This window comes from Podarcis erhardii (assembly GCF_964252035.2).
Source record: "Podarcis erhardii genome assembly, chromosome: 3".
In the NCBI taxonomy this organism is placed as follows: domain Eukaryota; kingdom Metazoa; phylum Chordata; class Lepidosauria; order Squamata; family Lacertidae; genus Podarcis; species Podarcis erhardii.
Window position 1 is genome coordinate 48,036,499 of NC_138507.1, and position 18,907 is coordinate 48,055,405.

Below are 18,907 nucleotides of genomic sequence, written 5' to 3' on the forward strand. Positions count from 1 at the left end.
TTCAGTGCTTGACATCAGCTTTGAACCCTGTTACATCTAATAGTCTCCATGGCCATTGCAGATGCTGAAAATCCTGTTAACCATCAACTTCTTCAATCCCCCTTTGGACTCTAAAAGTTTCCTAGGTTCACGTACACTTGACCACCAAAGCAAACGATTTCCAAGATACTACCTAATTTAATTTCAGTTCTATAAAATGGCTAGCTGGTAACAAGCAAGTAAGACATCATTACTTTGTGCTTGGTACAAACTTTACATCTTGCCGCCGAGATTTACAGAGCTGCTCTTGCCCCTTCAACATTTGCTGAACCACAGCAAGTATTGCAACAAGCACTATTTTAGCCAGATGATACATCTATCTTGTTATTGGCAGATTCCCCTGCCGACTTCTAAGAGACAAATGATGAACACCTACAGTTTTTGAAGCTTATTAGCAATATTGAGATCGGCTTTTTTCTGGCCAGCTGGGTTTAAAGTGCTATTCAGTCTTTATTTCCTCATTATGGTTTCCTAAATAAGATTACAGCCTAATCAGGAAAACTTTCAAGTATATCAGACCACACCATCACCGGTGATTTAGTTAAAACAACTTCTGACAAGATGCATGAAAGGGATAATGGTTGAAATGACTGCAAAGCATTTGTTTCCAGGATATATACTTCAATAGCCTTAAAGTTGGTATTTCAAATATGCAAGTCATATACTCCTCTAATTCTTCCAAGGCAACTGGATGAAGGGTTTTGCCAGGATTCATATTCAGTTTCCTTGAGTTTTGGCTTGTCATACTATCTGGACCATGGGTGGTTTATCTTGAAAATATGACCTCCTTTGAAGGAGAGACAGGCCGTGTAGCCCTGTTGCTGCTGCTAAGTATTTCAGCTGCTTTTGATACCATTAATCATGGTATCCTAGTGGACTATCTCTGTGGTTTGGGAGTTTGGTGGTTCCTATCCTATATGCATGACCACCAGCAGAGAACCGGGGGACTACACGTCTACATCTTATTGGGCGTTGCAATTGGGTATCCACATTGGGAACAATCATCAGGAGGTTTGCAACACTCAGATCTAGTTTTCTGTTTTATTTCAGCCTAAGAAAGGCCATACATAAGCTGAACCACTGCCTGGATGCAGGGGTGCAGTGGATGAGAGTCAGTGAACTGAAGCCGAAACCAGTTACAGAAGAGACACTATGGGTAAGTGGTTACCAGGTCTGACAACTGGGGTGTGTGTGTGGCCAGCCTGTACGGCCTCCCGCTGGAAAACAGGTACACGGATTGGGTCCATCTTTGTCTGTGGACCTAGGCAGCCTCTGTGGTAAAGAGTACCACCAGCTTTGGCTGGTATGTCAACTACACCATTTTCTGGATTGTGATAATTTAGCCACTGTGACACATTCATTGATAGCATCATACCTGGACTATTTCAATGACTCTATGTGGGGCTTCTCTGGTTCAGAGATTGCAGCTTACGCAGAAGGCTGCAGCCTGGGTCCTTATTGGACATATCCTGCCAGTATGGAGGAATCTTCACTAGCAGCCTATTAGCCACTGCACCAGTTTTAAGGTTCTGCTACTAAATATCTCTGAACAAGGTTACCTGAAAAACCGTATTCCTTCCAATGCCTGGTAATGGCAACCAGGAAATGGAACATGGTTGGTTTTGCCACAACCTGGTGATGACCAGCTTGTTGTAACACAGAGGAGGGCTTTTTCACTGGTGGTACCAGTGTTGTGGATTGCTCTTCCTGCTGAAATATGAGTTTCCATCTGCATTGGCATGGCCTCTTGAAAACATGCCTTTTTGGCAAGCATTCACCGGAACCGGAACTTCTAGTCTTATTGTTTTAACTGTTTTAATTGCCATGCTTTTAAACTTCCTTGATTGTACATTTTAGTTGAGAAAGTTTTAATGCTTTGCTTGGTTTATTCTTGTGTATTTTAATTTTGTACAGATTTTATAACTGATTTTATAGTCGTAAACCACTTAAAAGCCATTTTTGCATATGAGCGGTTTATAATTTAAATAATAATGTTAATTTATTCCAAACTGTGGCCAGTTGTTTTATTTAAACTGTAATTTGGAATAAGCCATGATCCCTAATAGGACACGGGTGGCGCTGTGGTCTAAACCACAGAGCCTAGGACTTGCCGATCAGAAGATTGGCGGTTCAAATCCCCACGATGGGGTGAGCTCCCATTGCTCGGTCCCTGCTCCTGCCAACCTAGCAGTTTGAAAGCATGCCAAAAATGCAAGTAGATAAATAGGTACTGCTCTGGCAGGAAGGTAAACGGCATTTCCGTGCGCTGCTCTGGTTCGCCAGAAGCGGCTTAGTCATGCTGGCCACATGACCCGGAAGCTGTACGCTGGCTCCCTTGGCCAATAAAATGAGATGAGCGCCACAACCCCAGAGTCGTCCATGACTGGACCTAACAGTCAGGGGTCCCTTTACCTTTACTATGATCCCTAGTCTGAATAAAACAAGTCAAGATCAGCCAAAGTCCATCTCTTAGCCATGTCAGTATGAGAAAAAAGTAATATGCAAGCCTGAAGGTCACTGCAGCTCCCTCTTGCGATTGGACATACCATTGTTTGTATGCGATGCAAACACAACCATGGACACATTACATGTCAACTCCTACTGATCAAGAAGTTCATTAATGGTAAAGGATCAGTATAATGACTCAACTGCCTGTAAATACATAAAGCTTGCTGAACTAATACTCCAAAAGTTACAGACCAAGGTTACCAATTAACTATTTAATGACTCCATTTGTTGAAATTGGAGAACATAGTGAAGGAATGCCAGCATAGGCCATACAAGCATTACATTTGCATTCTTTTTTAATTTACTTCGGAATTGAATCAAGTGTAAAGTTAAAATAAATCATGAAATGTGGTTAAAAGTGGAAGATGTGCGAAAGGGACAGAAACAAATCTCTCGTGTCATTTGTTATTTGTGCTGTATCTTATATGTTTACAGCTCTTGAATCTAATTCTCATTATTAACTTTCTACTTAATTTGTGAGGCTGGAATAGTCCTGTATAAAGCCTAAAACTCACTTGACTGAAGAAAAATCTGGAATACTAATGGCAAAACATGACTTCCAAAGGTAACTTTTGCAGCTTAAAAACTTGTGGGGTAATTTATATTTGCATAATCTACTTTATTAATTTTTTTTAGCAAGAATCAATTTGTTACCAGTTAGCATGCAAGATCACCACTAATGGCATATTCACTACACCTTTAGAGCATAAAATCCTGAATTAAAGGCATGATGTATTTACTTACATCAAATTAAATTATGCACACTGAAAGACAGAAATCTTCTTTCCAACTATTTTACTTATGCAACCATCTGAAGCAACCAAATGCTTAAAAGTACTATGATACCGTTTCTGAGATAAGGTAAACAGAAATGTAAATAGCATTCAAAAATGGTCATACTATGAATTTATATAAAAGGCACAATGTTACAAAAAACATAAATAACTGCTACCATATATCCTAAATTTTACTGTGTGAAAAAGAGGAACATTTAGCACACCAAAGGGGGTCCAAGTCAGGATGTGGCTTGCTTTTATTTTATACCAATGTGCATTTGCACTTACTTATACTGAATCCCATTGGTCATTCTGTTGCCCATTCATACGGTTTGAAGAAATTCCTTTAAAATTCTTCACAGTCTGATTTTTGTTATGTTAAATAATTTGGCGTTCTCTGCAACCTGGCTTAACTTCACTTCTCACCCCACACCAGACTATCTGATTCAGTTAATCCCAACACAGATTCTTTCCTCCATTGTGTAAACTGTCCATTTGCTTCCTGTCCTTAGCCAAATTACTGATCTATAACACAAACAGATCTAACCTGCAACTACTAAATTTATAGGAAACTTTATCATAAGCCTTTTCAAAATCCAAGTATGGAGAGCCTGAAGGTTAAAAAAGATTTTTTTTTTTTTTACTGTGACACAATTGATCGCTTAATCTTTTGCCAGCTTCTGCTGATAGGTAAACATTCCTGTCAGTAACAATTCAAATATATAGAAACAGCAGTGTCTATTCTTGTACAAAAATTAAGCAAGAGTGGCTAGCCTATTGCCTTGAAAATTTAAGTCATTAGACAGCTAACAAACACATTTCTGTGGATGCCAATGAACTTGAAGGGTTATTATTCAAAATTACAAGCAGCCCAACCAACCCTGGAATGAAGAAAACTAATAAATATTCTGACTATATATAGCCAGACACCCATGTTATCTTCCCCCATATTCTCATGCACTCAGGATTAGTGCAGTGTAGTACTACCAATGTATAGTCCTACAAAATACACAGAGTGTGTATTATGTACAGATGTATTATATACAACTTATGTGGGTTTTTGGATAAATAAATAAATAAATAAATAAACTGAATCATTTTGTCTTTGTGTGTGGACCTCCTGGAACCAAACCCACAATACAGTACACAGGTCCTAACCGCCCCTGCTAAAACAGATTATATTTAACAATTTATATTTAACAATCCCCCTAATAATATTAAACTAGACCACAGCTACATTGCTTTAGAAGGTGGTACATAGCTTAAACCAGGAGTCGGGGAACCTGTGGCTTGCTGTTGCTGGATTACAGGACTGGCCAAGCTGGATGGAGTTTAATGTAGTTGGGAATCCAACATTTGAAGGGCCCCAGATTCCCTACCCCTGGCAAAAGAGGAAATTCCAGAATGTTAATAATGGGCTAAATATGTTATACAGCTAAACTGGCCTCTAAGGAACTAATTTGATTCATTTATATTCATGTGCAATGGACTCTTAAAAAGACTTATACGCTTGATATTTTTTAATGCTTTACAGTGGTACCTCCAGTTACGAACTTAATTCGTTCTGGAGGTCCATTCTTAACCCGAAACCATTCTTAAAATGAGGCACACTTTTGCTAATGGGGCCTCCTGCTGGAGGCTTCTGGGTTAGCGGAGCTCGTTACCCGACACGTTCGTAAGGAGGACAGTATGTAACCCGAGGTTCCACTGCACTGCAAAACACCTTGGGTGAGATGTATATAAAAGGTAGTCTACGACTAAAGTGATGGATGCCCCCAAAGCCTACAGCCTGCCATGAGTGTCCACTACCTCAACGGAGGAGAAGTGCCTTAAATTCATCAGAAAACTTCAATTCTCTTTCAAGCTGAGCAGCACTTTTATGCCTTCCAAGCCACTTCAGGCTTTTTGCCTCATTACCTCAGAGAGGTGAAGGAATCTGCCACTCTGCTCACCACTATGCTACTTGTCACATTAAACAAACCCAAGGCTGCAAAAAGAAGTGAAAAGTAGGTAGCATAGGCCAGTTCTGTCATATGAAAGCATTCAGGTACATTGCTGAAAAGCACAACTAGAAACATATGGCTATGCCAACACCAACCCACAGTACAGAACTGAGTGAGTGAGTGGCTGGATGGTAAATCCTAGTGTAAGGTTACCTGTGTAAGGTTGCATTTAGACATATTCCTTCAGGAGACTCAACACCCTACATTACATGGTCACTACAGTACATAGGAAAATCTTGCTGATATGCATCCTTCCTGGGGTGACACTCCAAGTAGGGGCTGGCTATGACAGTAGCCGATCAGCACTTTCCAGCTTTCCTCTTCAATGTCGAAACCCACCCTTAAACCAAATCAGGAGATTTATATAATGAAAAAAAAAAGGGGGGGGGAACGCCACTAAGCACAGACTTTTCAGAGAGGAAGGAAGAATATTACTTAAACTGGGACTGTCATGCTATGAGCTAATGTACACTTTAAATAATATAAATAGCAGCCACAGGTTGCATCCTATATACACTTATATGGGAGTCAATCTCATTGAACTCAATGGGATTTACATCTGAGTAGTCACACAAAGGATTCCATTCTTAATGTAGCTTCAAAATGGTCCTAAATACTCCTAAACCCAAGTCAAGTAAAAGACAGAAATTCATCTATATATTATGACAGGGTTGAAGTAAATACAGTGGTACCTTGAGTTACAGATGCCTCAGGTCACAAACGCTTCAGGTTATAAACTCCACTAACCTAGAAGAGTTACCTCGAGTTGAGAACTTTGCCCCAGCATGAGAACGGAAATTGTGTGCCGGCAGTGCAGCGGCAGCAAGAGGCCCCATTAGCGAAAGCACGCCTCTAATTAAGAACAGTTTCAGGTTAAGAATGGACCTCCGGAATGAATTAAGTTCGTAACTAGAGGTACCACTGTGCAAAAATTAAAAGAAAATGCACATTTGAATAAACTTAAAGGAATTGCAACTAAGCAACCTGCAACCCCATTCCACCCAGCACTCACTAGTTATTGCTCTCCTATCTAAAGGACAAATTATATTTTCCTAGCACTATAATAAGATGGTTTTGAGCATTGGGGCAAGCTCATGAGCACCAGCTACAAAGCAAAGGGTCGAGAAAGAGAATGGAATGAGAGTTGTTGTGAAAACATGTTGGAGGAGGTGGCAATGCTGTGGTAGGGGCCATTAATATTGAGGATGAGTATTTAAGTGTGTGAGCTGTACGGGTGAGGATGGCAGGTATAAATAATATGTGTAGAAAAGAAAGAGGGTTTCAAGAATGCATAAAGAGGATTGCAAATGAAAAACACGGCAAATTTTTGCAGCTTTCCCCTTCTTGGGACTGTTCCTGAAGCAATGTGATTTGAAAAACTAAGCTGTCTTGTTGACAAGAAAGAATGCTAGCTGGTTCTACAATATGGAAAACCAAACTCCTCTTGCATAAAAAATTTTCCCTTAAAAACACCACACACAAATTGGGAGTGCATGCACTGCAGTTTATAGATCAGGAAACATCCATGTGTGAAATTAGAAGAAGCTGCAAGCAGGTCAAAACTAAAATGTAATCATTAGTTCAGAAGACACTACTCAGCAGTGCCACTGCTCTCCACTCCTGCAATTTCTGTCTATAATAAAACCAGTAATATGCAAAGTAACTAAAGGCTGACATTCTCAACAGCAGTTCTTGCTTCAGTGTTACTGTTAAAGCATCATTACGCATTGTTGTTGTTTAGTCGTTTAGTCGTGTCCGACTCTTCGTGACCCCATGGACCAGAGCACGCCAGGCACTCCTGTCTTCCACTGCCTCCAGCAGTTTCGTCAAACTCATGCTGGTAGCTTCGAGAACACTGTCCAACCATCTTGTCCTCTGTCGTCCCCTTCTCCTTGTGCCCTCCATCTTTCCCAACATCAGGGTCTTTTCCAGGGAGTCTTCTCTTCTCATGAGGTGGCCAATGTATTGGAGCCTCAGCTTCAGGATCTGTCCTTCCAGTGAGCACTCAGGGCTGATTTCCTTAAGAATGGAGGTGTTTGATCTTGCAGTCCATGGGACATTACGAATTAGTGTATTATATTAAGAGTTTTATGGATGCATGTAATCTTCTCCCCAATATGACAGGAAACGTGTGAGAACCAACATGCTTTACATATATTTAATGTTTTGAATGTGTATTCTAGTTTTACTTTGTAGAGAAGCACACCAAGTCTAACACAGTGCTTCTCAACCTTTTAAAACCCATGCCCACTTTTAGCTAACAAGAAAATCCCACATCTCCATTCAAACCTAGCTTTCTGAATTATTTTATTCGAATTTTCAAAAGCATTGAAATATTGCGAATTTTAATTATTATTTTAAAATTATACTGTACTACTTCTTTTTTGAAACATTTACACCTACCCTGAAACCTTCATAACTTCCTCTGGGTGGGATGGAGTGCCCCACCTTTTGATAAGCACTGTTCTAAACATACATGATTAAAACAAGCCATAAAATGCAAAATCTGTTAACAGCAAGGAAGGATTTTCTCAGTTAATCAACAAATGACAATCTAAATAACATGTTTCTGCTTCTCAATACGTATGATCATGGTTAAATTTGTTCCTTCTCTTCCTTCTTGTAACATAAACCAGCCCTTACTCCTTGATAAGGTGGTCAATTACATATTGACAGAAAATAATAAAAGAAAAGAAAGAAAGTCATCACTAAAACAGAGGACAAAAGAGAACAGTAGTTTGCATAAAAACTGTACAGTATATCCTAATTTATATGTACAGATGCAAATTTAGAAATAATTACTACTGTAATGTAAATATTAATTATATAATCATAGTGGAGCTGACTGTGACCAGTGACCTATGTTCCTCTGCTATCTGAGTGCTACTGATGGACAACTTTAAAGCGTCTGCCCTTCCTTATGGTTTCTTGGGTTTAACCCAGATCTGGGTTGGACACCTTTCAGATAGAGGAGGGTGGGCAACGTTTTACAGCCTGAGGGTCACATATCCTTCTGATCAACCTCCTGGAGGTAACACACCAGTGGAAAGCAGGGCCAGAGCCAAAGCAGGGCAGAGCAATCAATGAAAATTTTTATCTTGGCCTGGGGTTCCCCCATCCCTGAAAGAGACTGTACTCTGACAGCCCTTCAAATAGTGTCTCCTCTGTGAAGAGGACATGTTGCCATCCTACTCCATTATGTCAACATCACATTGTTCTGGTTCATTTATTGTATTGGGAAGTGTTGTTTTTATTTGACAACATTTTACCGTTGTGAGCTGCTTTTGAGTTCAGATTGGTTGTTGGGAAAGTGGCATAAAAATATACAAAAGCAAATCAAATCAGAGTTTTCCCACTCCAGGTTCAGATCATTAGCTGCTGGCGAAGGTCTCCCCCCCCCCATCCCAAAATTCATAAATACAGTGTCATTTCCCCATCATCCATAACCTAGTTGGGTGTAATATGCAGCTGTATCCTAATGTACTGTTGGGCTTTGGCTGACTTCCTTCTTTGGAAGGAATGGGTACTCAAAGTTATAGCAAAGGAATGCCACACTTTCCTCCAAATTCATTTCCCCCTTCCCTGTGTCTTGCTGGCTAATTAATAAAAGCACCCCATGCTTTCCACAATCCTATCTAGCTCAGCCCACTTCACCAATATATTGACCAATTTTGCCCAAGACTAGTCACACTAATCTAGGGCAGAAGGAACGTAACATGACTCCTGAACTTCCATTTGAAAACAACAGTAACATGCTTGTCAAACTGAAACTAAGGATCTCTTCTTCCATCTTTCCCAAACAAGGGAAAAAAATAATAATTAAAGATTAAACTAGCAGGCATAGGAAAACATTCACCAGGGGAGACAGTTAACCATTTGGAAAGGGAACTCAAAACAGCATCCAATGTCATACTCAAAATCTTGTGAGTATTTAGATTTTTCAATTAGAACTGTTCCAATACATTTTTAGTAGAAATCTTAAGGAAGCAGGCAATGCTCTAGTACAAAGCTAACCTTAGAAACCTACAGCTTTCATAAACACTACCGAGAAAGCAAGTCAACTCTGTATGCAGGTTTTGTGTGCGTGTTTTTTCACCTATTTTTAAAAGGTTTCCATAAAAGAGGGGAAAGCACAGCAAGACTAAGATATCTATTATGATCCCTTTCGGCAAGTTAACGCAGGAAGAAGGGCTGAGGGAAGAACGCTATCACTGCGCTTGCATTGAGTAATTCAAAGTGAAGCCCACAAACGAGACATCTCATTAGTTTGAACAGATGGATAGAAATTAAAGGCTGATTCGCCAACTTCTAATTTCCCAATAGCCAAGAGGAGCTCGAAGTCTTGCGGAGTAGGACAGTTGAAAAATCAACATGAAAAGATTTTCTTCCATCTGTCATAAGCACATGCCTGTGTAGAATAAATCTACCTCCCACTGTCCTTTATTATTTAATAGCAGTACAACATGCAACATCTATTAATGCACACCAACATACAACATCATCTGAATATCACATGCTACAACCTGTATTACAGTAATGGGACTGAACCAAACCAGCATGAATTGCAGACGTGAAAATTATGCCTTGTTAGGATGCTATGTTCTTTGAGGAGCTAAGAATAGTAGATAAAGGATAACCCGTGGATATAATTGATCAAGTTGTCAAAAAGCCTATCACAAACTATTAATAAATCATAGTAGCTACAGTAATGCAGGTAATAATAAATCCAGTCCTAGTTTTGAGTATGGAAAAATGCATTGCTTCCAAATTATTTCTTCATAATGCTATTCTCATTCTGCCAATGCCAATAAATCACGAACATTTTCAGACACCTGAAGTGGTGGTACATTGATACCAAATAAAGTACCTCCAACAAATAAGTAATACCTTTGAGCATCTTAAAATAACAAGGTTCCTCCCACCTCTCTGCACCATAGGATTCTTTTTTTGGGCTGCATTTGAGATGTAAATAAAGTCAGTGGAACTGAACCAGACATGACACTGAATGCATAATTTCTTTAACAAGCACTTTTAAACTGGAGTGTAAGAGACTATGACTGTGTATGTTGTTGACTCTGGCTCCAGTGCTTCTGAATCGGTATACACACAATGTTACCCACAACGTAGAGCTATCCTGTAATTTCTTTAGAAATACTGCTGTTTGATGCCTTTCTTCACAACAACAACTTTATTACGGTCATAGACCAGCATAAGGAGGGAGGGGTAGAATAATTCAAAATCAATCTCAAACTAGCTTCAATCTAAAAGAAAAACTTATGCCGCCTTCATGTCACAGTCAAGCTGAGGTGTAAACTTAAGACAGCCATTGCGCGTGTGTGGATGACAATGCATGCACAGATGACTGCTTCATTGAACAGAAATTGGAGGGGGGATCCTGGGGAAGGGAAACCATACAGGCATCCAGTTGAAGACATCCCCACCCCTTCTCCACTGTGTACAACAGTGTGCAAATGTGGCTTGGAACACAGCAAGGCAAAAGAATCTCACTGCCTTTTAACTCTGGCTATGTACACAATAGTAGCAGGTAAGGAGGGAGATTTTAACCCTTTCCTCCTCTGCCAAGACCCTAATGAAAATGGTTTCTTTGAAGCTGCTATTTGCGTTGAGAAGAAAACTCATAGGCCCTAAAGGAGCTTTCCTCACAATGCAAACAAGCTGCTTTAAAAGGAAGGATTCTCATCAGGTCTGCAGCAGGGGATGAAAGGGTTAAACTCTCCCTCCTTGTGTGCTTCCAGCAGCTGCTATTTCCATTTCACAAACAAACAAACAAAGACATTAGAGGGAAAGACATCTCTGATATCACAGATGGTTTGGGCCCCTAGTAAGGCTAGTTATTTCTGACTTCCATACAATTCAATCTAGGGACCAAATGTTGAATGGAAATGCCTAACACAATTAGCCAAAAGCTAAGAACCACCATTAAATTTATACAATTTGCCTCATGCAGGCTTAATGCATATGGAGTCATTAATAGGCCCATGGGTGTCATGGCAACCATGACATCTTCCATTGGTGCCCATGAAGCTTCTGTTTCCCTCCATTCATTGAGCCCTTGGTCAGTGAGTGGTTATCTTTTTGCCCCTTGAAAAGTACATAGAGCTCTTTCCTCACTTCCTTGTTCAGCTTTATAAGTTTTCCAACGCTTAGATTAATTGTACTGCACCACACTCTTACATAGATCCTTTGGAAAAGGGATACGCACTCTGCCTCTCAGGGGACTGATCCTGGGGAGGGGGTGACAAATGACCAGGCAGAGCGGCACCCACGACACTCACTCAACATTCAAAATTTGCCCACAGATTTAAAAGGGCTAGTGACCCCTGTAGTAAGTTCTTACACATTAGAGCAGGAATGGGAAATTGCTGTTCAATGGCTCTGAATTCAGATTGCGGCTGCCTGTCCTCAGTCTTGCCCCCCGCCCCAGCAAATATGCTAATAATAAGTTCCTGTAGGCACCAATGAACTCCCCCCCACACACCTTAACTGCTGTGCAGGGAGCAATTTTAAAATCTCTCTCTCTCTCTTTCTCTTTCTGTGCCAGGAAGAAGGGTAATTTAATTGCTCCACCCACTTTTGACTTGGGCCTCCATTCTGGGTATGTGGTCCCCAAGGAAATTTTCACAGAGGGTGGAGTTCAGCACCCCCTGAGAAGGAAGGCAGCTCTCTACATTGCGTTATAACTTGTAAAGCAGTCATAGGCAAACTCGGCCCTCCAGATGTTTTGGGACTACAACTCCCATCATCCCTAGCTAACATGACTAGTGGTCAGGGATGATGGGAGCTGTAGTCCCAAAACATCTGGAGGGCTGAAAAGTATTTGATCTTCACAATCCTTGGTTTATTCAACATGAATGGGTTGAGAAGGGTGATCAGTAGCATCAAGTATCACTTAAGTACTAAAACTCTGAGAAACCTAGAATTATCATTTACCCATGTAGGTTGTTGTAGCTTGCTCGTTCAAGATACATTCCTTTAATTCCTTTGTTTGCTTCTAATGTAAATTCTAATTCTCTTACACCTGCCTCCATTCCTGTGGGTTTTTATATATATATATAAAAAAATATAAATCTGTGGCGGTATAATAAAATCTTATTTCCTGATCTGACAGCAGGAAATGGAAAGAAGATTACTTGCTAATAAAAATGAACTCTTTCAACAACAAACAGTAATTAGTGCTGAATATCAAACTAATCTTTAGGAATATTTTTAAATAAAAATATTATATATTAATAGCATCTGCACTTATCCCATTTACAACAGAAGCTGCTCACCTAAGTATTAAAGAAAGTCACACTTACCTCACTTAAAAGATTAGAGTTTCCAATGTGTAACTGGCTACATTACATGAAGTTAATATTTTTCATTCCATATTACAAGTAATGGAACAACAGATAAAATACTGATTTGATCAGTTCTAGTATACGGTTCTGTTTCTGTAATACAGAACTACCTTGGAGAGCCGTCGTCAGTAAAAACAGACAATACTGAGACAAGTGGCCTAATAGTCTGATAAGGCCACTTCAGCTATTATTTCAGTATTATAACTCATGCACTACTTTAACAATCTTGGTACAATTCAGTTGCATATCACAAAATAATAAAATAAACCCACCTTATTTTGTATCCACAATATTTAAACCATGTTTAACCACATTAAAATGGCATGGCTTGATTATATTGGAGACAAGTGAGAAGTCTGCCCCTCAGGTATGTATTATAGTAAAAAATCAAAATATCGAACTGTGCTCTGAGTGCAGTAAAGAATCAGCGCAATCCCCAAACGACTGATGAAATGGAGTTCCAATTTTTACTTTTAAAAAGAGCAAGTTATCACATTTTCCTTTAGGGAATTCTGAATGAACAGCTGTCAAATTCTATAGAGTTCTCTAAAAGGTAGCATTTATCAGTGTTTAGGTTACATGTAGGGCATTTTTAAGAGAAAGCAAGTAGGATGAATTAAAAGAAAAGATGATAAAGGTCTTATTTCTACAATAATCTATCTCTTTGGACATATATCTGAAACCATTCAAAACACATCATTCAGGAAAAACACACATTAAAATTCATTTCAGGAGGAAAAACACTTTCTTAGTAGCTACAAACCCATGGAATATAGATTCGGTAACTTGTCATGCATATGGAAAGAAACCAGTTTTGGAGAAGAGGAAGGAAGAAGTATGTATTAAGGATGTATTAAGGACCATATGAAAACAACTAGAGGCAGCTTTATTATAGGTTTACTAGTAGTAGGTGGAGAGGTTTTATGTCATACTTTTAATACAGTGCATTATAGAAAACAGTGGGGATATGTATATATCATTCAAAATCTTTTGCTGCCAGAATGCTTGAAACTTCTAACAGCAAAAATAAAAAAAACTGCAAAAACATCAGACTCCATTCTAAGCACACCCAACAAACCTCCCCCTCTTTTTTAATAAAACGTCTCAGTATACAATCACCATTTGGAAATCCTGTGGTTGTGCCATATAGGGTACATATCCACTCTCCTTGCTATTAAGATCAGTGAGACTTATTAGTTGTGACCCACCTCAACTTTTGACCCAACTAAAGCCCTGTTAATATTTTCAAGTAGTTATGGATGCTGAATGACTGAAAGACCCACCTAGAATGCTTCAGAATCTGATAGGCACACTAGCCTCTCTCTCTCTTTTCTATTTTTATGGAGAACTGGGTGGTAATAGAGCTCAATTTATTTTCCCAGAACACTCCAAATGTTGAGTAGTTCAACAGCATTCTTTGAAACAGTGCCTGCCGGCACAAAAAATACCAGCCCTAACCAGTAACCATCATTTCCACCCTGGAATGAGATAATATCCTAGCCTTTGAATTACTGTGATGTGGTAAATGGGTTAGTCTTGAGGCTACAAATGGTGCAGAACGTAGTGGCTAGGTTGCTTGTGAGAGCAGACTTCCACAATAAAACATTGCTTGCACAATTTGCACCAGTGGCCAATCTGCTACCAGGCAGTTCAAGGTGTTGGTACTAACATATAAGGCCCTATGCAGCTCAGGTCCAGGTTACTTGAAAAACTGTCCTCTCTTACAGTGGTACCTTGGTTCTTGAACTTAATCCGTTCCGGGAGTCCATTTGACTCCCGAAACTGTTTGAAAACCAAGGTGCAGCTTCCGATTGTCTGCAGGAGCTTCCAGCACTCAAGTGGAAACCGCATCACACGTTTAGCTTCTGAAAAACGTTCACAAACCGGAAAACTTACTTCCGGGTTTGCAGAGTTCAGAAGCAAATTTGTTTGGAAGCCAAGCTATTCCAGAACCAAGGTACCACTGTATATACTTTATATATCACTGCAGTCTATTAGTGAGTTTCTCTTGCAATTTTCAAAGATCTCAGAAGCTCACTTTCCAACAACTCAGACAAGGCTTTCACCGCGGCTGCCCTTGTTCGGTGGAATAGCATTCCTGTCAAGATATGTCAGGGACCCACTATTTGTACTTTTTGTTCCAGCATGCTTTCCAAGCTGGATCAATGGGTGCCATTTATATAAAAAAATGCCTATTTTGCATTGTTTTAGTTTTGTTTTAAGTGTATCTGCTGTTTGTTGTGTTTTTAGCATCTTGTTTTCATTGCTTTGAGATGATTGAGCAGAAGGTGATTAGTAACAATAGTAATAATTCTGGGAAAATAAAACAGTGCCCACAGAAATCAATAACCAAAAAGTAACCAATGGGTATAAATAGGATAATGACAGTGAACATATTTCCACCCATTCTGATATTTGTTCTGAAATGAAAGAAAGTTGAACCAAATGGGCTGCATTCAGTTAATTTTTCATCTGGTATGAAATGAATGCATACCTTCAGTGGAAAAGTACATTATTTCATTACAGCAGGGTAATTTTTCTCAAGTTACAATACTGCAGAAGAAGGGCAAATAGCAAACTACGAGTGGAAATAAATTCTACATGTGCTTGCATTTGCATTCTGCAGTATTTGATTGTGCAGACTTCCTTACATGAAAACCTTTCATTTTTAGAAGCTTTTCACCGCCTCCAGAAACCTCAAAAAAGGCCAAGTCAGCTGGTTTCCTGAATAGAACGAAATCCAAGTGTTTATGTGTGCAAAGAATAAATCCTTGTGGATATTCACAAGCAGGTTCTAACTTAAAAGCCAATGAATAAACATACCTGATGTCCAGCTGTTACTTGCTTCAAGACATTTTCATAACAAACTTCATCCATATTATTCAGCTGCTGCACCTGAGCAATACAACAGAAATGCTTTATTGTAGTATCAAAATGTAAAAGACAGTATTCCCATTCTACCAACTTTAACGTAGCATAATTTAAAAAATTTATGGTGTTTTACTAATGCTTGACGAAGGCATACTTTTATTATATTGTTACATATTTCTCTTTCATTGAGATACCGTGGAAACAAAGAGGTACAAATATTAACACCAATAACTTAAAATCATTTCTTCTTAGAGAAGTTCTGTTCCTCAAACTTGATCAGGACTTGCCTTGATCTGTGCAGCGTGAAGATTTCCTAGTCACTATTTCCGTGTCATTAGCAGCACTTGAAACATTCTGAAGTCATCAGAACGACACCACAATTTCAGTGAGTTCCAAGGCCCTACTAGAATGCAAAGCCTGGCAACCTTTTGTACTTATAATATCAAATGGAGCTAGAAGTCATCCCATTTTTTAAATGGACAAAACCAGCTTCACCAGCTGCATACAACACTATGGAACAAACAGATGCCCTACAGGATCGCGGAATAAATATTCAAGATTTGCAGTTCATGGTTAACAGACTACCTTAGCAGTTTGGTTGCTGTTAAACCAATCAACTGATGCAAAGCTGCTATTTGCATCATTTGCAGAGGTGAGGTAAAAGAAGACTTAACAGAGCAATCCTATACGTGTTTGCTCAGAAGTAAGCTAGAAGTCAATGAGACTTACAATCAAGTAAATGTGTAAAGCATTACATACAAAATTTACAGGCTGAGGCGAAACATGATGTGTGAACATGTTCAGTGCCACACGGACATACAGCATGTTAATCTCAGGATTGTGGGTTTGAACCTTACGTTGGGCAAAATATATGATTCTAGCATTCTATCCTTACTCAGACTCCTTATCCTCTCCAGAGAAAAAACTACTGCTATCTGTATAGTCACTTGTGCTGTCTCTGGAGCTTGGTATGTTCCTTCTAATTGAAAGCAGAGGATGGGGAAGCCATCAACTTAACTGGAGAAACCTGAACTTTAATTTCACAAGCATTTTGCACTATAGAACCCCTTGTGCCTCTTGACTCTTATGCATTAACATTGATAAAAGACAGCTTCAGAGAAGTAATCTGATATTAACTCTCTATTTATATTAATACTTGGAGAGTAACATAATTCCTGATCACACTGCAACACAGCTAGCTCTACCTGAGTTCCAAGGGGGAAATAATTCAATCATGAAGGCAGCAACAGCTTAAAATGAAGCCAGGGAATTCATAGTCATAGCTGACACTCTGTCCATAGCACATCATTACTAAAAGGGTAGTTGACTAAAGTGAATAAATAACTCGCTAGCAAAGAAATAAAATGCAAACCGCCATCTCTATTATCATGGCAAAACGTAATTATGAAGGAGGGAAGGGAATTTGACACTATTGAGCAAGTCAAAGAAGTCTCAAATCCAACTCTCAAATGCAAACTTAATGAAGAGAAACAACAAGATTCCAAGGAAAAAGAGACGCTGGATATTTCTTCCAACATCAGCAATACTGTACTGCTGTAGTATTATGCAGGAACACATAAGAATTAGACAGCAGAACTGAAAAGAGAACTCCAAACCAATTCCCATGCTTCCATGTATTTCTTTATCATAATTACTGTGTTGCTGGGTAAAGTCTGAAGCAGTAATCCACACATCTCCCCTGTAATGAGTGTTGCACAGTGACTAATAGTTTATTACTACACTATAGTCAGACATTCTATTGTGCAATTAGAATTGCAGGCTATGTTCCAGATTCAAATCTCAACTCAGCAAAAGATTCACTCTGTTGCCTTATGGCAAACCATGGATCCCCATTTGGTACACAGGGACCTTGCAGGTTTGACATAAGGACTGCCAAGAAACCATACGTGAATCACTTTGAACAATATACACATGCTAACATACTGGATATTGTTTATTTTCATGTCTGTGAAACAGACAGGGCACTTTGTAGAGTTTTGTAAACCAAACAAAAATTTAGTAAGATCCTGACCCCAAAGTAGTAGTCTATCTAAAGCTAATGCTGAAGAAGGTATTACAAGGAAGGGAGAGACAAAGGGATGATAATATGAGAAGGATAGTGACTACTACAGATATATGCGGAAATACCACTTGAACATGTTCCTAAGAATGGTTGTCTCAACATCTCATTCCAAATATTTTATAGCAAAACTGTACCTTGTTAGTTGTCTTGATACCAAGAAATGTCTGCCCAAGTGGAACAGGCCGGAAACGGCCATCAAAATAAAACAGTCCAATATAGGGATTAACATGCAGAAATGTAGCAACATCAAGGTAATTAGGTAAAGTGGCTGAAAGGCCCAAGATCCTAATCATGCTTTGGGTAGATTCAACCTGTAAAAAAGAAAAGAAAATGTCATTAAGTTAGCACATTTTTAATTAAAGTCTAGAGTTAATATTACCTTAATAAAATATAAAAATAATTTCCACATAAATATATAAATATGTGTTAGTGGATACTAATATTTTGCTCAATATGTAGTACTGCGGGAGTTTTTCCTTTTCCTAACAAAACCCCCAAGGCCCAGCAATTCGAGACACATTCAAAATAGCAGATTTGAGGGTGTGTTGTTGTGGTCAGAACCTGAACTGAACTCGTAGTCCTTTCTCAAAAAACCCACTTCTGATTTAGATCAACTCAATTTAGAAAGCCAAAGCCAGGTTGCTTCCATGGTTAAACAACTGAGTCAGAAGGCTCTAGAAGTACTGCAAATCAGTTCAGTTCTGGCATTGAAGGAGGCTTTTAAAATGTATCTTTTTACTATTGTCTTCGCTTACAAGAATTTTTGTGATCTACTTCATTATCTCTCATGTAGCTTTCTTGTCTGCGCCAGCTCTGCCTGTGGTTCTATAGCAATATTTCTCTCTGAGGGTCACTTTGTGAAATCTTAGCTCTGAAAAGCAACTAATAAATTACCAGAATGAACAAACAAGCAAGCCACATCACTCAGATATCTGCAGTAGGTCCTGATAGGTCTTGCAGTGGACCTAGCACTTATCTACAGCAGTGTTTCCCAACCTTTTTTGGGCAAAGGCACACTTGTTTCATGAAAAAAATCTCGAGGCACACCACCATTAGAAAATGTTTAAAAAATTAACTCTGTGCCTATATTGACTATATATAAAGTAACTCTCTTTAATAGGAATCAAATAAACACAAAGAAAGTATTTTATAATTACTTTATTATGAAATAGTAAGTACCGTATTTTTCGTCCCATAGGACGCTCCGTCCCATAGGACGCACCTACTTTTTTGAGGGGGGAAATAAAGGAAATTTTTTTCCCCTTT

At 39.1% G+C, this 18,907-nt stretch overlaps 1 protein-coding gene across 1 annotated transcript in view; it reads right to left on the reverse strand.

Moving 5' to 3' along the window:
* ASCC3 (activating signal cointegrator 1 complex subunit 3) overlaps positions 1–18,907 on the reverse strand; it is a 204,620-nt gene that overhangs the window by 107,867 nt on the left and 77,846 nt on the right. Inside the window, exons 12-13 of the mRNA XM_081856656.1 lie at positions 17,776–17,952; positions 15,511–15,582 (exon numbers count right to left, since the gene is read on the reverse strand). Coding sequence (XP_081712782.1) covers positions 15,511–15,582; positions 17,776–17,952 — 249 coding nt within the window. The remainder of the gene's footprint in view (positions 1–15,510; positions 15,583–17,775; positions 17,953–18,907) is intronic.